General features: G+C 36.3%; 1 protein-coding gene across 11 annotated transcripts in view; it reads right to left on the bottom strand.

The window, feature by feature from the left end:
- ANKRD31 (ankyrin repeat domain 31) overlaps positions 1-22,334 on the bottom strand; it is a 130,576-nt gene that overhangs the window by 20,311 nt on the left and 87,931 nt on the right. For 9 of the 11 annotated variants that reach the window (XM_067731017.1, XM_067731019.1, XM_067731015.1 and 6 more), the window contains 3 exons: positions 11,931-12,027; positions 8,362-9,361; positions 2,719-2,859 (listed from right to left, as the gene is read on the bottom strand). In XM_067731017.1, coding sequence (XP_067587118.1) covers positions 2,719-2,859; positions 8,362-9,361; positions 11,931-12,027 — 1,238 coding nt within the window. Of the gene's footprint in view, positions 1-2,718; positions 2,860-8,361; positions 9,362-11,930; positions 12,028-22,334 lie in introns of those variants that run through there. The other 2 variants (XM_067731016.1, XM_067731023.1) reach the window with 2 other exon arrangements.

Here is a 22,334-nt window from a genome sequence, read left to right on the forward strand (position 1 = left end):
AAAGACAAATACTCTGTTATCACTTATATGTGGAATCTAAAAAATAAAATGAATGAATATAACAAAACAGAAACAGACACAGATAGAGAAAATAAAGTAGTGGTTACCAGAGTGGAGAGGGAAGAAGGGCAAGATAGGGGTAGGAGATTAAGAGGTACAAACTACTATGTATAAAATAAATAAGCTATGAGGATATATTGTACAGCACAGGGAATATAGCCAATATTTTATAATAAATTTAAGTATAATCTATAAAGATTTTGAATGACTATGTTGTACAGCTGGAATCAACTATACCTCAGAAATAATAAAGTTTACCTGCAAGTATATAAAAAGAAGAAAGAATGGATTTTGTTCACATTATCACCCTGACAATATCCAACACACCTTATACACTCATCAATGTGTAGGCTCAGTACGTTTTCACCTATGTCTCAGATTTAAAGTATATTTTTATCAGTTAGTGCTGGGTAAAATTTTACCTTAGTAGCCTTAGAGGTCATGAGTCCCCATAGGTCCCAGACATCACTAGGGATAATTCACACATTCAAAGAACACAGCTTTAAGAAAATCCACTGAGTTAAAAATCTATTTTCCACAAGGTAGGAGTGATTTAATGAACAAGGATAACAATGAATAGAACTCAAACTGAACAGGCACTAGGTCACTTCAGGAGACTGAAGTGGCAAGAGGAGTGAGTGATGTCCAGTGGAGTACGCATGAGGATTCCCTTGGCAAAGCTGTACAGCAGCTCAGCTGCTTGGGTACGAGGTATGAGTCATCTCTGTGTCTAGTGGCTGTGTCATTCTGTCTGATGTAGGACAAGACCTAGTTTTCTGGCATTTCTTGCCTGACAACCAACCAGTCCTGGCTCTATAGCCCCACCACTGTACTAGGAACTAGTCGGTAGAAATGTTCACATTTACCGAGGTAGCAAAAAGCTCCTATCAAGAAGTGACTGTGAATTCAGGAGTTACCCCAAGACAAGAGGGGTAGAGGTTACTGTGGTAAATTTTAAAAGAGGCTTTAAAAAATTGTAAACAAACTCACTGGGGCAGTGCTTCTCAGCTTGTGGTATTTACTAGAAGTACATGAGTGTCCTACAGTAATTTTTGAAACTATTTCCATTTTTAGGATAATTAAAAAAAAATCTAAGCTTGCTCAGATAATCTGTATGAGTATCTTATATCCAAGAACTGCCCTAATTTTAGTGCCCACATTTGTATTTGGCTTCACTATCACATAGATGTTAAACAATATGACTCCAATTGACATGGCTAATGAGAAAAGACCAGAGGCAATGTGATATGTAAATGAGGCATATAAGTACAGAGTGAGAGCCAAATGATATCACAGCCAGCTATTCAAAAGCAGAAAATGCAGTAGTTCCAACAGAGAAAAAGAGTGGGAGGACTGAGTCATCATCAGTGGGCCACAGGCATGTTAAGCTCAAAACAACCTAAGCTACAGCAATTAGTACCATATTCACACTGTGAGCATAGATTCAGTTTCAGCTAAATAATATCATCTATCATGAATTTAAGAAACTTTGCAATAAAAAGGGATTTCCATGGGTAAAATGTTAATTACTAACATGCAAATATGATTTATGAATCCATGGAAAGGATTAGGCAGGTTGAATTGAAAGCAGATGGCCTGGTGACTCCAGTGGTGGGAAATAAAAAATAATAATAATACAGGAAAAAAGGAACACAGAGAGACTATAATATAAAGCAGAGAAAATTTAAAATGTGCTCATGTAAGTGAAGGAACTGAAACACTGTTCTGGAAGCACCTGCAACAGAGGTCTAGGAGACCAGAATGCAGAGTTTAGGGACTAAGACTGAGATAGGAGCTAGAAAGGAGAGTGGGCAGAGCTGAGTTGGACAAAAAACGAGAGAGGAAACCACCTTCTATTACTGGTGCACTGAGACTTACTGTAATGGCTAGTGGAGGTTAAAGGTATTTGCAATTCTGTGAAACAGTAATGGTGACTGTCTGATGACTCACACTTTCCTGGGTGAATCATTGCAATACTGTTCCCTGAAGGGGTGCCATGGACATCTGGAGGTGGCTGATCACTGGACCTCAAGGGTGTCAGTCATCGATACTCTTCAAATTGGTTATTAAACTGGGCTTATAACTCAGAAGTCAGAACTGAGGGGGAGACCACTAAGTCTGGGAAGTCTGAATAAAAATTCAGAAATATTTTTTGGGGAGGCTAGCAATTCATGGATAAGACTATGTTCAAACACAAAAGTGCACCATAACTTCTGTGTGTCTTAGGCCCCTTTATCATAATTTTCGTCTTTAGGGGAATATTTTGCTTTATTTTATCAGAATACTAGTAACATATTAATTAAATTATCAATTCACCAGTGGTTCCAAATTTTCTATGTGGAGTCACAGGGACCTGCAATCACTGTGGAGGTGAGGTGGCAGGGACAAGAGGGGAAGATCGGGGGCATTCAATTTTCTGAGACTAGGTGAGGAACAAGGAAGGAGAGGCTCAGTTAGCTGTGCAATCCTGCTGTGGGGAATTCTGGCAAATAGGAATTGTGGGAGAAAGCATGTAGTACACTGCAGAAGGGATGCATGAGGACAAAACTAATTTGGAGAACTTTCAGATTTCTTAAAAAAAGGAAATAGTTTTATCATAAAAAAATATGTACCTTTCCATTTGAATATGAAGTTAAAGATAACTTAAGAATGACCCACCTTACTCCAAGCATAATTCCAGGTCACGTAACTATCAGCTCCTAGAAGATCCTTGAGCCAGATGACTGGGTTTTGATAAATCTGACCATTTTCTACCTTAATTTTGCCATTCAATAAAACACTGGCTTTATGGGTAGTCTCCTGAGGTGAAAAATAAAACAAAAATTAGGATTAAAAAGTATCTGAAATATATGAACTTCTGCTTCTGTCCATGATGAAGTAACAGGGACCAGATTTACCCTAACACATGACACAACCAAAAAAAAAGGCAAACTAAATATATGAAACAATGGTTTCCAAGATACCAAACATCAGGGAACAAAGTACAGTGATCCTGAGAAATGAGAAACTAATGAGGTGAGCCCTATAATTGTCCCAACTCACTGCCTTGAGAGTTTCCATGTCATGTTACAGAGAGAGGGCATCCAGGCAAAACCCGTGGATTCTCTGAGTTGAATAGACAGAGCATAGTCTAGGGAGGCATGATGGCTAGAGTCTGCAGGACAGAGTACTGAAGAAGAGAGAAATATATATAGAGAGAACTCTGCAGATCTTCAGAGAACTCTGCAGAACTCTGCAGATCTTCCGCTGAGCTGTGATTGGCCATGTGTGTGAGGAAATTACCCAAGCCTGGGAAAAGAACTACTTGAAAGAAGTAGAGGTAATGGCATTCTCGGGCATTCTCAAAGGGCAGAAATAGCACCTGTTCCCAATAGTAAGACTAGAAAAACCTCAAAACTGATGGGGCATTGGGAGGTACACAGAAGAGTCTTGCCTCTGTAGTGGGATATAATTAGCCTTAGACTGAACACTGATCCAATCCTGCCTAACAAATTATAAAAGCAAGACCCAAAAGGATAAAACTGTTTCTGTGTAAATTAACTATATTCTAGAACAAATATCCAAAATATTTTTAAGAATAAAAACATATCTGGCATCCAACAAGCTAAATTTCACAATTCTGGGATCCAATAAAAAATTAACAGGCCTAGAAACAGGTAGGAAAATAAACCCATATGGAGGAGAGAAAGCAATCAATTGAAAATGACTGAGAACTCTCAAAGATGTTAGAATTAGCAGATAAGGACATTAAATAGTTATTATATTCCACATGTTCCAAATGTTACATGGAGACATGGAAGATATAAAAGAAGACTCAAATCAAACTTCTAGAGATGAAAATTACAACATATGAAATGAAAAATACACTGGATGATATTAACAGATTAGACACTGCAAACAAAAAGATTAGTGAATTCAAAGACACAGGAATAGGAATGGCATAAAAAACCCACAGAGAAAAGAGAATTTAAAAATAAGATCATCACAGTGAATTGTGGAATGATTTTAAGCAGCCTAATATATATGTAATGGGAATTCAAAAACGAGGGGAGGGAAGAAAAAATATTTGAAGAAATAATAGCTGAAATTTTTCCAAATTTGGAAAAAAAATTTCCAAATTCTTCTGTTTAACCTGTACTGGTGAGACAGAGTCTCTACCTTTGGCAAGGTGCTACTGAGACTATTGGGGTCCTGCTCACACTTGCCCTGGCTTGTAAGGTGGTAGTTTCACATCAGGAGAGGCAAGTTGAAAAGGCAAGAGGCTAGTGTGCCCCTTTCCACTAAATGCTCAGATCCTAAAGCAGGGGTATAATTCAGAGAGAAGTTGCCATGTTCCTGCCCTAAGCTCCAGAGCCATGGCACAAATATTTTGCCTGGGAACAATAACAAACGTAAGAGAAGATGGGGATCAATACACAGACTTGCTACAATACATTGCCTACTCTAAAATATCTAAAATGCCCAGTTCCAACAAAAAATTATGAGACATGTGAAGAAACAGGAAGTATGACACATACAGCAAAATAAACTAACGAAAAAGCAACATAAACTGCCTGTGAGAATGACCAGGTGTTAGATTTAACAAAGACTTCAAAACAGCCGTTTAGAGCTTCCCTGGTGGCGCAGTGGTTGAGAGTCCGCCTGCCGATGCAGGGGACACGGGTTCATGCCCCGGTCCGGGAAGATGCCACATGCCTTGGAGCGGCTGGGCCCGTGAGCCACGGCCGCTGAGCCTGTGCATCCGGAGCCTGTGCTCCATAACGGGAGAGGCCACAACAGTGAGAGGCCCGCGTACCGCAAAAAAACAAACAACAAAAAAAAAAACAGCCGTTTATATACATGTTCAAAGAACTAAAGGAAACCATAATTAAGGACGGAAAGCAAGGTATGATAACAATATCACATCAAACAGAAAGTATCAATAAAGAAACAATTTATTAAGAAACAAAAAGAAGTTCAGTTGAAAAGTACAATAACTAAAATGAAAAATTTAATAGAGAGGCTCAACAGATTTTCAATGTCAGAAGAAAGAATTCGTGAATTTGAAGAGAGATCAATAGAGATTATGTAAGCTGAAGAAGAAAAAGAAAAAAGAGTGAAGAAAAATGAAAAAGCTTCAGAGAAATGTGGGACACCATTAAGCACACCAACATATGCATAATGGGAGTACCAAAAGGACAGGAAAAAGGAGCAGAAAAAATATTTGAAGAAATAATGGCTAAAAATTTCCCAAATTTATTAAAAAACATTAATCTACATATTCAGGAAGCTCAGTGACGTCCAACAAGGATAAACACAAAGAGAGACATAAATAGATACATAGTAAAAATACTGAAAGTCAAAGACCATAAGAAATTATTGAAAGAAGCAAGTGAAAAATGACTCATCACTTACAAGGTAAACCCCAAAAGATTAACAACTGACTTCTTATCAGAAACAATGAAAGCCAGAAGCAGTGGAATAACACACTCAAAGTACACAAAGAAAAACCTGTAACCAAGAATCCTATTTGCAGCAAATCTTTCAAAAATAAAGGTGATGTAAAGACCTCTCTTGAGAAAATTTGTTGCTAGCAGACCTGCCTTACAAAAAATACTAAAGGAAGTTCTTCAGGTTGAAATCAAGTGACCCCCAAATGGTAATATGAATCCACATGGAAAAACAAAGAGCATCAGTAAAAGTAATCACATATTATAAAAGACAGTATAAATGCACATTTCTTCTTTCTTTGCTTAACTGGTTTTTAAAACAATTGTACAAAACAATAGGGATATAATACATATATATTTGCAAAAGCACAAAGGCGGTGGGTGGAAGAAGTTTTACTGGGCCAAGAAAATGACTCCATATGGTAACTCAAATCCACAGGAACAAATGAAGAGAACCAGCAAGGATAAGTAAGAAGGTTAATATATCAAAAGTTATAAATATAAACTTGCTCTCCTTTCTTCTCAGCTCCTTTAAAAGTCACAAAATTTTATAAAGTAATAATTATAACAATGAATTATTGGCTTTATAACATTTACAGATATATCAATAATATATATAATAATAATATCACAAAAGGGAAAGAGGAAAGTTGAGCAACACTATAAACTAACTAGACTGAACAGGCATCTATAGAAAACTCCTAATGATAGGAGGATATATACATTCTTCTCAAGTACACATGGGACATTCTCTAGCATAGGCTACACACTATCTAAGCCACAAAATAAGTCGCAGAAAATTTAAAAGGACCAAAATAATACAAAGTATGTTCTCTAAGAGCAATGGAATGAAATTAGAAATTAATAACAAAAAAATGAGAAACTCACAATTATGTGGAACTCAAACAACATACTCCTAAATAAACAACGGGTTAAAGAAGTAATCAAAAGGTAAATGAGAAAATACTTTGAGATGAATGAAAATGAAGGCAAAACATACTGAAACTTATGGGATGCAGTAAAAGCAGTGGGTTAGAGGGAAATTTATAGGTGTAAATGCCTATATTGAAAAAGAAGAAAGATCTCACATCAATAACCTAAACTTACAAGAAAGACACTGGAAAGAAAACAGCAAACTAAACTAAAGCAAGCAGAAGGAAGGAAATAGTAACTATTAAAGTGGAAAAAGTAAAATATGCAATAGAAAAATAGAGAAAATCAAAAAAATCAAAATTGGTTCTTTGGAAAGATTAATAAAACTGACAAACCTTTAGCTAGATTAACCAAGAAAAGCAAGAGGGAAGACTCAAATTACTAAGAGCAAAAATGAAAATGTGGACATTACTACTGACCTTATAGAAATAAAAAGGACTATAAGAGACACTATGAACAGCTGTATGCCAATAAATTAGATGAAATGAGCAAATTCCTAGAAAGATACAAACTACCAAAACTGACTCAAAAAGAAATAGACAATCTGAAAAAAAAACTATAAAAAGTAGACACAATTAATAATCAAAAAACTATCAACAACAACAAAAAAGCCCAGGTACAGATGGTTTTACTGCTGATTACTAGAAAACATTTTTAAAAGACTTAATACCAATTCACAAACTCTTCCAAAAAACAGAAGAGAAGGAAACACTTTGGAATTCATTCTGTGAGACCAGTATTACTTTGAGCCCAAAACCAAAGACAACACAAGAAAACTACAGACCAATATGCTTAAATGACTCTATGGACACCCTGTAGGAAGAAAGAGGAAAAAATACAAAAACAGTAGAAAACTTTTTTTTTAGCAATCATTTAGATTTTATACTTTGCGTATGTACATACATCAAAACTTGTCGAATTATATACTTTAAATACATGTAGCGTATTGTATGTCAATTGTATTTCAATAAAGCTGTTAAAAATAGCTGAAATACAAAGAATTATATTAGAATTTTATCATTGCTGATCCAGAGGAGTAACCACAGCTGTCAAAATTTTAGCTAATGTAACCAATAACTGAAATTTGAGTTGCTTTGGCTAATGTGAAGTAGGTATTACTTAGCAATAAATTGGTTGACAGGCAAGCAAACAGGAACATCAAGGGATCTGAGATCAAGCTGCTAATTTAGTGTTTAAACTATAGTTTGGAGCATTAAAATTAAGTTTTTTTTGCTCCTAACTTATAAATAAAGCTTATTAACTAGGAAAAGTCTTATAATCCAGAAGTAGAAAGGGTTGAAAAAAGGGGTCATTTAGATTAAATTCCAATTAGCTTGGATTGGTTTTCTGTTGGACTGGTCCACAAGCAAAGCAGCATTCCAGGACCCTGCAAACTTTGCCACTCTTATATCCTCTTTCAAAAAATGAATAGGGGGAAAAGGGAAAGGAAGCCTCATTTGTAGGCATTTCTAGCAGAATCTTTTTTTTCCTCTTCTGTTATTATGCATATGTGATATTGTTTTAATTGAGTTATATTTACCCAAACTCCAAGTCACTTTCTGTTTCTAAATTGAGCTACTATGGAAGATGTGTTTATACTTAACCCTTATTAGGGGAAGCTTTAGCAGTACACACTGGTAGTTCCCAAAACTTTGGAACCAAACACAGCTCCAATTTATTATTTTTATTTTGTTCTTAAATCCTTCCTGCTGCAGTAAAACTAATTTTGGTCTGAGAGCCTAAAGGTGCTTGTAACTAAAATGTACAGGGCAATTTTAGAAGCATGATTTCACTTGCTAAGATATAATGGTCTCTCCATTCAAGAAGCCCAGCCAAACCCTATTCCCCTAATTAGAGCTAAACACTGACACTATGTGACAGCAACATTTACTCACTTACTTATAAAATTTACGTAATTTTAGAGAAAAAAAAAGGATACCTGTGTTTTGAATTCCAGAATATTATTTCCCGGATTAATTCTTCCTAGCAGTATCAGATCCTTTATCTGCATACATTTCTTTTTAGGAGTTGTGCTGTATTTTGAAGGATTTTTTACAGTATGTTGACGGCCAGACCCAGAGGAGGAGGAGCTCTGACTATCATTTGCATGTGGAACAGCAAGAGCTGATTTTCTAAGATAAGCTTTCACCTGATGCCCCGTATTACTGCCAAAGACATCAATCCCTTGATGTACCAGGGATTCTGATGTCCCCATATGTGGTTGCTGCGAAGCTGTTTTCCTGTTTCCTTTTTTTGGATCACAATTGGAAAGAGCATGATCACAAATAATAGTTGATGGATTGGCATCATTGTGGGCAAATACACTTGCGGTTTCTGAAATCTTTAATGTGCCAGTTACTGCTGAAGGACTAAAGGACTCATGCCCTTTGGCTGTAGTATCTGTAAGATCATTTTCTTTTTGTGAATATTCTGCTTGAGCAATAAAAGAAATAGGTTGCGATTGTAATTTAATCTTCTTAGTGCCATCTGAAAGTCTGGATTTTGATAATCTATCTAAGGTACAGTCACTGACACTTTGTTTAGAATTCAGTTCATTTCCAGAAAATTCTTCCCTTCTCACTGTCTTTGAATTTAGACAAGTGTTGGTATTTTGGTTGTCATGCCAGATTTCCAAAGACAACTGTGTTTCCTGCATGCTTCCACAAACAAGGCTGACAGGAGAAACTGAACATGACTGGGGCTGTACTGAATTTTCCAGACTAGTAAACTCTTGGCTGTCCTTTTCATTAGAGATTTCTGAGCTCAATGGCAGCTTCTTGAAACTAAGACCAGACAAAGATGTAACATTCTTATAGTTCTGAATTTTCTGGCTTATTTTTTTCTGTTTTTTTGCTACAAGTAAAAGGCTCTTCTGCCTTGTGGCCAAGTTAGCTAGTTGGTCTCTCAGGACTCCATGCTTAAATGACTCTATGGACACCCTGTAGGAAGAAACAGAAAGAGGAAAAAATATAAAAACAGTAGAAAACTTTTTTTTAGCAATCATTTAGATTTTATACTTTGTGTCAAATTAATCAGCTCAAAGTACACAAGAGACTATCTTTGCAATGTATATTCTTTGAGAGGAAACTGTTGCTTTACTTGAGGTAAATAAGTTTGCCTTTTTTAGGTGACAGCGTGGTTATCCACATTTATATTCACATCATTACATATCAGTTGTGAGTCAGCCCTAAAAGAGAAACAAAACTTGGGTTGTTTATCTAGATACCTAGTAGTCCTTTAGTTGGAAGGTATAAATTGATGGCCAAGGAGCAACACCATTCTTTAAGTTTGGAATTCGCTTACCTGTTTACAGTGAAATGGTCTATCAAGAAGTAAAATTTGGGAGTAAGTTCCACCCAAATTCCCTTAGTTATGGAGGACTGAGATTGTTTTGTGAATAATTATAAGTAAGCTAGACCTGAGAAATGTCAATTCATCAAGTACTTATTGTATTGGGTTGGCCAAAAAGCTCATTTGGGTTTTTCCACAAGATGTTACGGAAAAACCCGAATGAACTTTTTGGCCAAACCAATAATTGTACTTTGAATCTGTAGTGAGGTACTTTGAAGTGACTACCCAGATAAGCATTATCCTGTGTGCCCTCCTTAAACCAAGTCTCTCAGGGGCTTGAAGACTGAGTGGGAGGAAACTGGCTCATCCACACCTGTCTTTTGGTTATACTCAACTATTCCACACTGATCTTCAGGATATTGGACACTTTGTTTCCAGTAGCTCTCAAACTTTTTGGTTTCAGGACTTTTTTATACTCTTAAAAATTATTGAGGAATGCAAAGAGCTTTTGTTTATTTGAGTTATATCTATCAATATTTACTGTTTTAGAAAATAAGAGAAAATTTTAAAACACAAGACTACACAAGTGCACATTCCATTAGCTATTAGAGTGATGATATCATCACACGCCATGTGGCCTCTAGAAAATTCCATTGTACACTTATGAGAAAATGAGAGCAAAAGAGGGCAAATAACATATTAATGTTATTATAAAAATGGTTTCGGGGGCTTCCCTGGTGGCGCAGTGGTTGAGAGTCCACCTGCCGATGCAGGGGACAGGGGTTCGTGCCCCAGTCCGGGAAGATCCCACATGCCGCGGAGCGGCTGGGCCCGTGAGCCAGGGCCGCTGAGCCTGCGCTCCGCAACGGGAGAGGCCACAACAGTGAGAGGCCCGCGTACCGCAAAAAAAAAAAAAAAAAAAAAATGGTTTCAACTTCTTAGACCCCTTGAAATGGTCTCAGGGATCCTCAGGGACCATCTTTTTAGAGGAGCCGTTTTAAGAGAAAGCAATAGTATAGATACTTGTCTCTCCTAACACAGTTTAGAGTTGTCGGTACTGAACTCCAAACCAACTGGATGTCAAAGCAAGTAGTAGATGTAAGTGGAAGAAGCATCAAGAAGAAATCAGATTAGCAAATAACTGGTAGTATAAAATGCAAGAAGCTGGATAGATAGAGAAGAAAGAAGAAATTAATATCACATTTAAAACTACGTGAAACAAAGAGTTCAGACAGAAAATACAAATGCTCTTTAAATTACAAGATTTTAAGGCAAATAGCAGCATTAGTATGAAGACACACATATATAAAGGCATATTATTCAGCCACAAAAAAGAAATAAATCCTGCCATTTGAGACATCGATGGATCTTGAGAGCGCTATGCTAAGTGAAAATAGTCAGAGAAAGACAAATACTGTATGATCTCACTGATATTTGGAAGCTAAAACAAAAACAAAAAAGGCATAGATACAGAGAACAGATTGGTGGTTGGTGGAGGTGGAGGTGGCACGTGGGTGAAATAGGTGAAGGTAATCAAAAGGTATAAATTTCCAGTTATGAAATAAATAAGGCATGGGAGTGTAATATATAGCATGGTGACTATAGTTGATAATACTGTATTACATATTTGAAAGTTGCTAAGAGAGTAGACCTTAAAAGTTCTCATCACAAGAGAAAAGAAAAAAAGAATAGAAAACTAAAAAAAATAATGCTCAAAACAAGAAAAAATCATATAACAAATTTCTCAAAAAAAAGGATAAGAGGTAAATAATCAATATAATCAGGATAAAACTCTTTAAGGACCCTGAGAGTTTAGAAGTACACAAAACCACAAAATATACATGATTAAACTGCTTAGAAGAACAACATTTGTGATAGCATAAAAGAAAAAATTTTAATGTAAAAAATGTGAGTTTACTAAGGAAAGAAATTTACTTACGGAATTCATGACCAGAAAGGCTTTCATAAAATTCATGGCTGTAGACAACTTTTTAAGATAGGAAAATGTCCTTTTCTGAACATTTCAAATAATAAAGTAGAAAAACATCTTTCTAGGAAGTATAATTCCTCATGGAGGTAATAGATTAGATGACCTCATAAAGTCCTTTTCTGGTCCCAAGCAACATTTGTAATCTTAAGAAATTCTAGGCCTACTGTAGATAAAAATAGATAAATTCTGAAAACTCTAAAGCATTCCTATTTTTTTTTTTCACTCACCTGTATTTTTTAGCTAAATCATCCCTTTCTGCCTTCTGTTTGGTAAGCACGTTGTCCATAACCTCCTTTATCTCTAACATCTTATCAGTGTATTGTTCTAGAAACATGGTAATAAAATAAAGTCAGTTAATTGAGAGATAAATGTTAAATTTGGTCACATAGGACTTAGCCTTACTGTTAATTAAAAAGCCATTATTTCCCTAGGAATTATGTCACTCTATGGAAGTACCCTGAAGTGTATAATTAAGAACATGGTATCAAGAAGAAGCAGGCCAGACTGAATTCTAATCCTGCTACCCCATTGACTAAGCTTTGTGAACCTGGACAAGTCACTGACCTCTCTGGTCAGCTTCCTTACCTGTGAAATGAGGGTAGTAAAGGAAAATAAATAGGAAGATAAATATTTTGTCTGTTAAAATTATGTACTTTTTAAAATACAAAAGGAATACATTGTCAATGTAAAGAAAATCTGCAAATAATATGAATGTTTATGGAGAAGAGAAGTCAAAGAGTATCCCACTCAACCACTCCTTCTCCTCAATATTTCACTCCATGAAAGAGATTGCTGTTAATACTTTGGTAGGGGTGTGTTTGTGTGTGTAAACTTTAAAATATATTTATATAATATATTGTTCTATACTATATTTGTACTATATATAACTTATACGTACTTAAAAATAAGAGTCACTATCAGTTCTTTTTTTAAATTAATTTATCTTTTATTTTATTTACTTCTGGCTGCGTTGGGTCTTCATTGCTGCACATGGGCTTTCTTTAGTTGTGGTGAGTGGGGGCTACTCTTCCTTGCAGTATGCAGGCTTCTCATTGTGGTGGCTTCTCTTGTTGCAGAGCATGGGCTCTAGGCATGCAGGCTTCAGTAGTTGTGGCACGCAGGCTCAGTAGTTGTGGCTCGTGGGCTCTAGAGCACAGGCTCAGCAGTTGTGGCGCATGGGCTTAGTTGCTCTGTGGCATGTGGGATCTTCATGGACCACGGCTCGAACCCGTGTCCCCTGCATCGGCAGGAGGATTCTTAACCACTGCACCACCAGGGAAGTCCCACACTGTCAGTTTTTGTTCTTTACACTTAACACTTAGATAGGGCTATATGATATCTACAGTCACTTATTGATCTATATAAAATTACTTTTATAATAATTAAATTTTTCCTACTTTCTTCCATTGCTTCCCAAGGCATCATGACCTCCCGCATCACAGATTCACAGGATTTACATGTAAAGTCAGTTATGTCCAAACCCAGATTCCCAAATAGGAAATTTCGCTTAGATGAATACATTTTATTTCTTTTAAGCCTACCTGCTATTCATTTCATTTTTGGCTTTGTTTCTTAAGCTTTTTCCTAATTCTTTTAGACCAATGCATATTTTTCTAGATAATTTAACTAGACAAAATCAGTGGTGAAAAATGACATGAAGTTCACAGTTGGAATTTACTCCAGAACCTCTCTCTGCAAATCAGACAAATAAGTATAGAGTCTGTTCCCAGACTAGTTTCTATCTCCCTATTATTATGGCAAAAGATTAGTTTCACGATGTGATGCATATGCTAACAAAGGGGAGAAACTTGTATGATAATTAAGAATTTAGATATAAATTTTTTAGCAGATTTGACACTTTAATAAAAAACATTTACATTATCTATGTCTCCTGTTACATTTGGGTTTTCTAACTGAATTTTAAACCACTGGTAAAAATAACATTATCATAGTAACCAAAAGATTCTATATATTTCTATAAGAATGGATATAAAGATGTTTTACATGTAACTTGATACTATATACTTATTTATCAAAGAGACAAAATTAATCAATGGTATCTTAGAGAAAACCTAGAAATTGCCCTAATATGTGTAAGATTTTAATATGTGATAATAAGGCACTGTAAACAATGAAGATGAGAGGAATTATTCAACAAATAAGACTAGGCAAATGGGGTAGTAATATGGGGGAAAGCCCTATTCTATCCTTATACCGTATGTGGCAGAGAAATTTCAGTTGAATTATAGAGTTAAGATGCTTAGAAAAAAAACATATAAAATGTTTAAAATGAACATTTTTTTCTGTCTCAATTCAGTTGAGGCACTAAAAATATTTGACATCAATGTATATAAGACATCAACAAGAAAAATTTACAAAGAAATGTACAAAAAAAATTCGTTACTCTTGGATCCCTCAACCAGATCAAAGATACAAAAGATGTCAGAATATGGAGGTGGTGACTTTGTAAAGCTGTTTCTTTAGAGAGCTGTAGCTTCACTGGGTGGGATTCTCTATGCTGAGCAGCAAAAGTGCTCAGGCGAGGGCGTTTCTCCCCTTTACTTCAAGCCTAAAGGGGGAGTTTCTCAAAGGACTACTAAGAGTGTAACAACTTTCTATTGAGGTGACAATGGACTCATATCTGACTTCCTCTTTGACCTTGAACATCTAGAGGTTGAGACCCTGAAAAGCAGGGAGCTTCTACAGCAGGGCAAGGAGAAAGTTGCTGCTGTGCTAGGAATTGATTGTCCTTCCTTCTAACAGTGGGTCCAAGGAGCCAGGATCTTGAAGACAGTGTGGAGACTGCCCTGTGGTCCTGCTTATGAGGGTTTGTACCTGAGGGTGACAATCTGTGTAAGGTGGACCCAGGAAAAAAAAGAAGCTGAGAGGAGACTGAGAGGGCCCCGGGAAAGAAAAATGTGCACTGTCACATTATGGGAGCTATGTAGAAGTTTCAGAACAGCCTCAGAAATTTTGTTTTGAAGAAACTTAGTTTTAAACAACTGCAAAAGAGTGATGGCGCCAAACACAGTCAGGACTTGATCACCAGCCAAGAACTCTAGAGTCCTACTGCCTTACCTCTCCTCCCCTAAAGGGGCAATGAGACCAAAAATAGGGATCATGATTAGAATAGTCATGGTGATAACAGAATCATGGTTATAACAGAATAAAATTAAGTTACAAAGCCTGGGGGTGGGGAAGGGAGGAAAGTTTCTAATCTTAGAAGCATTAAAAGAAACAGCAAAGAGGCTGATACATTCTACTATACAGAATTTGAGAATTTCTGTATTTAAGCACACACTAACATGTTATGAATAAAAAGACAGTTAAGGGGTGAAAAAAGTATTTGCAGCAGTTATGGCAGAAAAGGGGTCAATAACTTGATTATATAAAATGGCTCCAATTTATTAACAAACAGGAACAGTCAGTTCATGAAACAGAAAATAAAACTAGTGAAAAAGTACCACTAATAAAATCAATAAGGCAGATGAAAATACAATGCATATTTTTTATTAAATTAGTAAAAATTTTTTTCCTGTAAAATTATTTAAAATGAAAATACTGAGGCTATTAGCAGCGTGAAGGCAAACAAACATGAATGTGTGTTGGCAGAAGTACAAATTATTATGTAATACTTTAGGAAATCAATTTATCAATATGAACCAATAGATTTTATAATGTTTATATATTTTTGACCCAATAATTTCAATTATGTTAATTTTTCCTAAGAAGATAATCCTAAATCCAGAAAAAACTATGTGTTGTAGTATAATAGCAAAAAATTATAAAAATCTAAATGCTCAACAAAAAGGGGAAAATTAAGTAAACCATGGAACATTTATTGAACATTTACTATGTAACCAATAAGAATGATGACTATGACAAAAAAGAATGTAAAAACAGCACATCTAGCACACCTACCAAAAAAGATATCCTACATCCAAAGACAAAGAAACCACAATGAGACAGTAGGAAGGGCACAATCGTGATAAAATCAAATCCCATACCTGCCAGGTGGGCAACCCACAAACTGTAAAATAATTATACCACAGAAGTTCTCCCAAAGGAGTGAAAGTTCTGAGCCCTGTATCAGGCTCCCCAGCCTGGGGGTTTGGCAATGGGAGGAGGAGGCCCCAGAGAATCTGGCTTTGAAGGCCAGCAGGGTTTGATCGCAGGAATTCCACAGCACTGCGGGAAACAGAAACTCCACTCTTGGAGGGTGCACACAAGGTCTCATGTGCACCAGGACCCAGGGAAAAAAGCAATGACTTCATTTTAGCCTGGGCCAGACCTACCTGCTAGTATTGGAGGGTCTCCTGCAGAGGTGGGGGGTGGCTGTGCCTCACTGCAGGGACAAAGACACTGGTGGCAGTAGTTCTGGGTAGTACTCATTGGCTTGAGCCCTCCTGGAGGGCACCATTTTCTCACCAAGACCTGGCCCCACCCAACAGCCTATGGGCTCCAGTGCTGGGACATCTTGGGCCAAACAACCAACAGGACAGGAAGACAGCTCCACCCATCAGCAGACAGGCTACTTAAAGTTTCCTGAGCACACAGCTGCTGGCTAAACACACCCCTTGACATGGCCCGCCCACCAGAGGGACAACACCCAGCTCCACCCACCAGTGGACAGGAAGCAGTCCCTCCCACCAGGAAGCCTGCACAAGCCTCTTATACAGCCTCATCCACTGGGCGTTGGGGTGGGGGCAGAACAGAAGAAGCAAAAAGAACTATAACCCTTCAGCCAGCAGGATGGAAACAGCAATCTCAGAAAGTTAAGACAAAATGAGACAGCAAAGGAATATGTCCCAGATGAAGGAACAAGATAAAACACCAGAAGAACAACTAAGTGAAGTGGAAATGGGCAATCCATCTGAAAAAGAATTCAGAGTAATGATAGTAAAGACGATCCAAGACTTTGAAAAAATAATGTAGGCAAGGATCGAGAAGATACAAGAAATGTTTAACAAAGACCTAGAAGAATTAAAGAACAAACAAAAAGAGGTGAAAAGTACAATAACTGAAATAAAAAATACACTAGAAGGAATCAATAGCAGAATAACTGAGGCAGAAGAACGGATAAGTGAGCTGGAAGCCAGATGGTGGAAATCACTGCTGCAAAACAGAATAAAGAAAAAAGAATGAAAAGAAATGAAGACAGCCTAAGAGACCTCTGGAACAACACTAAATGCACCAACGTTCGTTCACATTACAGGGGTCTCAGAAGGAGAAGAGAGAGAGGAAGGACCTGAGAAAATATTTAAAGAGATAATAGCTGAAAACTTCCCTAACATGGGAAAGGAAATAGTCACCCAAGTCCAGGAAGCACAGATAATCCCAGGCAGGATAAACCCGAAGAGAAACATGGTGAGACACATAGTAATCAAATTGACAAAAATTAAAAACAAAGACAAAATATTAAAAGCTACAAGGGAAAAACAACAAATAACGTACAAGGGAATTCCCATAAGGTTATCAGCTGCTTTCTCAGCAGAAAACCTGCAGGCCAGAAGGGAGTGGCACAAAATACTTAAAGTGATAAAAGGAGAGAACCTACAACCAAGAATACTCTATCCAGCAAGGCTCTCATTCAGATTTGATGGAGAAATCAAAAGCTTTACAGACAAGCAAAAGCTAAGAGAATTCAGCACCATCATACCAGCTTTGCAACAAATGCTTAAGGAACTTCTCTAGGTGGAAAAGAAAAGGACACAACTAGAAATGAGAAAATGATGAATGGAAAAGCTCACCAGTAAAGGCAAACATATAGTAAAGGTAGGAAATCATCCACACACAAATATGATATCAAAACCAGCAATCGTGAGGAGAGTACAAATTCAGGATACTGGAAATGCATTTGAAATAAAAAAAAACAGCATTTAAAACAATCTTGTATATGTATATAGACTGCTATATTAGAACCTCATGGTAACCACAAACCAAAAATCTACAATAGGTACACAAACACAAAAGAAAAAGAAATCCAAACACAACACTAAAGTTAATCATCAAATCACAAGAGAAGAGAACAAAAGATTAAGGGAGAAAAAAGACCTAGAAAACCAAATCTGAAACAATGAATAAAATGGCAATAGGAACATACATGTTGATAATTATCTTAAATTAAAATGGATTAAATGGCCCAACCAAAAGACATAAACTGGCTGAATGGATACAAAAACAAGACCCAAATATATGCTGTCTACAAGAGACCCACTTCAGGTCTAGGGACATACAGACTGAAAGTGAGGGGATGGAAAAAGGTATTCCATGCCAATGGAAATCAAATGAAAGCTGGAGTAGCAATACGCATATCAGACAAAATAGACTTTAAAATAAAGACTGTCACAAGAGACAAAAAAGGACACTACATAATGATCAAGGGATCAATCCAAGAAGAAGATATAACAATTGTAAATATATATGTACCCAACATAGGAGCACCTCAATATACAAGGCAAATACTAACAGCCATAAAAGGAGCAACTGACAATTACACAATAATAGTGGGGGACTTTAACACTCCACTTTCATCAATGAACAGATCATCCAGACAGAAAATCAGTAAGAAAACACAGGCCTTAGATGACACATTAGACCAGATGGACTTAGTTGATATTTATGGAGCATTCCATCCAAAAGCAGCAGAATACACATTCTTCTCAAGTGCACATGGAACATTCTCCAGGACTGATCACATGCTGGGCCACAAAGTGAGCCTTGGTAAACTTAAGAAAATGGAAATCCTATCAAGCATCTTTTCTGACCACAACACTATGAGATTAGAAATCCACTACAAGAAAAAAACTGTAAAAAACACAAAACATGTGGAAGCTAAACAATATACTACTAAACAACCAATGGATCACTGAAGAAATCAAAGAGGAAATAAAAAAATACCTAGAGACAAATGAAAACAAAAGCACGATGATCCAAAACCTATGGGACACAGCAAAAGCAGTTCTAAGAGGGAAGGTTATAGCAATACAATCTTACCTCAGGAAACAAGAAAAATCTCAAATAAACAACCTAGGCTTACACCTAAAGCAATTAGGGAAAGAAGAAAAAACAAAACTCAAAGTTAGTAGAAGGAAAGAAATCATAAAGATCTGAGCAGAAATAAATGAAATAGAGATGAAGAAAACAATAGAAAAGATCAATGAAACTAAAAAGTTCTTTAAAAAGATAAACAAAACTGATAAACCTTTAGCTGGACTGATCAAGAAAAAAAGGGAAAGGGCTCAAATCAATAAAATTAGAAATATAAAAGGAGAAGTTACGATGGACACCCCAGAGATACAAAGGATCACAAAAGACTACTACAATAAACTATATGCCAATAAAATGGACAACCTAGAAGAAATGGACAAATTCTTAGAAAGGTACAATCTCCCAAGACTGAACCAGGAAGAAACAGAAAATACGAACAGACCAATCACAGGTACTGAAATTGAAACTGTGATTTAAAAGCTCCCAACAAACAAAAGTCCAGGACCAGATGGCTTCACAGGCAAATTCTATCAAACATTTAGAGACGAGTTAACACCCACCCTCTGAAACTATTCTAAAAAATTGCAGAGGAATGAACACTCCCAAACTCATTCTGTGAGGACACTATCACCCTGATACCAAAACCAGACAAAGACAGCACAAAAAGAAAGAAAATTACTGGCCAATATCACTGATGAACATAGATGTAAAAATCCTCAACAAAATACTAGCCAATTGAATCCAACAATACATTAAAAGGATCATACACCATGATCAAGTGAGATTTGTCCCAGGGATGCAAGGATTTTTAAAATAACCACAAATCAATCAGTGTGATACAACACCACATCAACAAATTGAAGAATAAAAACCATATGATCATCTCAGCAGATGCAGAAAAAGCTGGACAAAATTCAACACCCATTTATGATAAAAACTCTCCAGAAAGTGGGCAGAGAGGGAACATTCGTCAACATAATAAAGACCATATATGACAAACCTACAGCTAGCATCATACTCAATGGGGAAAAGCTGAAAGCATTTCCTCTAAGATCGGGAACAAGACAAGGATGTCCACTCTCATCACTTTTATTCAACATAGTATTGGAAGTCCTAGCCACAGCAATCAAAGAAATAAAAGGAATCCAAACTGGAAAAGAAGAAGTAAAACTGTCACTGTCTGCAGATGACATGATACTACACAACATTTCTATACACTAACAATGAAAGATCAGAAAGAGAAATTAAAGAAACAATCCCATTTACCATCACATCAAAAAGAATAAAATACCTAGGAATAAACCTACCTAAGGAGGCAAAAGGCCTGTACTCTGAAAACTGTAAGACGCTGATAAAAGAAATCAAAGATGACACAAACAGATGGAAAGATATACCATGTTCTTGGATTGGAAGAATCAGTATTGTCAAAATGACTATACAACCCAAGGCAATCTACAGATTCAATGAAATCCCTATCAAATTACCAACGGCATTTTTCACAGAACTAGAACAATGGAGACATAAAAGACCCCGAATAGCCAAAGTGACCTTGAGAAAGAAAAATGGAGCTGGAGGAATCAGGCTCCCTGACTTCAGACTATACTACAAAGCTACGCTCATCAAAACAGTATGGTACTGGTACAAAAACAGAAATATAGATCAATGGAAAAAGACAGAAAGCCCAGAAATAAACCCACACTCCTACGGTCAATTAATCTAAGACAAAGAAGGCAAGACTATACAGTGGAGAAAAGACAGTCTCTTCAATAAATGGTTCTGGGAAAACTGGACAGCTACATGTAAAAAAATGAAATTAGAACATTCTTTAACACCATAAAGATAAAATAACTCAAAATGGATTAAAGACCTAAATGTAAGACTCGATACTATAAAACTCTTAGAGGAAAACACAGGCAGAACACTCTTTGATATAAATCGCAGCATTATCTTTTTAGATCCATCTCCTAGAGTAATGGAAATAAAAACTTTGACATGTATGTTCCTATTGCCATTTTATTCATTGTTTCAGATTTGGTTTTCTAGGTCTTTTTTCCTCCCTTACTCTTTTGTTCTCTTCTCTTGTGACTTGATGATTAAACAAATGGGGCCTAATTAAATTCAAAAGCTTCTGCACAGCAAAGGAAACCATAAACAAAACAAAAACTCACAGAATGGGAGAAAATATTTGCAAATGATGTGACCGAAAAGGGATTAATCTTCAAAATTTACAAACAGCTCATGAGGCTCTATATCAAAAAATAACCCAATCAAAAAATGGGCAGAATAACTAAATAAAAAGAACATTTCTCCAAAGTATATATACAGATGGCCAAGAGGCACATGAAAAGAGATGGTCAATATTGCTAATTATTAGAGAAATGCAAATCACATCTACAATGAGACATCACCTCACACCAGTCAGAATGGCCATCACCAGAAAGTGTACAAACAATAAATGCTGGAGAGGGTGTGGAGAAAAGAGAATCCTCCTACACTGTTGGTGGGAATGTAAATTGGTGCAGCCACTAAGGAGAACAGTACTGAGGTTCCTTAAAAAACTAAAAATAGAGCTACCATATGATACAGCAATCCCACTCATGGGCATATATCCGGAGAAAACCATGGTTCAAAGGGATACACGCAACCTAATATTCACTGCAGTGCTGTGTACAATAGCCAAGACATGGCAGCAACCTAAATGTCCGACAGATGAATGATAAAGAAGATGTGGTACATATATACAATAGAATATTACTCAGCCATTAAAAAGAATGAAATAATGCCGCCATTTGCAGCAACGTGGATGGAGCTGGAGATTATCATACTAAGTTAGAGAAAGACAAATATCATATGATATCGCTTATATGTGGAATCTAAAAAAAATGATACAAATGAACTTATTTACAATACAGAAAAAGACTCACAGACTTAGAGAACAAACTTATGGTTACCAGTGGGAGAGGGTGGGGGAGAGGGATACACTGGGAGTTTGGGATTGACATATACACACTGCTATATTTAAAACAGATAACCAACAAGGACCTACTGTATAGCACAGGGAACTCTGCTCAATATTCTGTAATAGCCTAAATAGGAAAGGAACTTGAAAAAGAATAGATATGTGTATATGTATAACTGCATCACTATGCTATATATCTGAAACTAACACAACATTGTTAATCAACTATACTCCAATATGAAATAAAAATTAAAAAAATAATAAAGTAGCATATGGGAGAAAAAATTAAATATAGACCATCCATTGTTTAATTAATAATATCTAATACATTATTTCTCACACATCTAATATATTATTTCTGGTAATGCCTTAAATGTTTGAAATTTTGTGAGTTTCAACTGTAAAATTCAGATGTTTTAGTAAATTAATGCCAAAAAAGACGAAGAAAAAAGGTTATAAATCAAGGATCTTCCCAAGCTGTCTGATTTTATCTCAAAGGGTACTTTTATCTTATGAGCACAATATGGGAAATTTCATGCAGGATAAAAGAAGCAAACAAACAAGTCTTCAAATAAATCCTACTCAGGACAAATAATAATTTGGCTTATGGCTTAGTAATTATTATCAAATTGCAACACGACAAACATGGAATGTATAGTCAAGTCACAAATGATTCAGAACT

The sequence above is a fragment of the Pseudorca crassidens genome, chromosome 3 (assembly GCF_039906515.1).
Source record: "Pseudorca crassidens isolate mPseCra1 chromosome 3, mPseCra1.hap1, whole genome shotgun sequence".
Classification (NCBI taxonomy): domain Eukaryota; kingdom Metazoa; phylum Chordata; class Mammalia; order Artiodactyla; family Delphinidae; genus Pseudorca; species Pseudorca crassidens.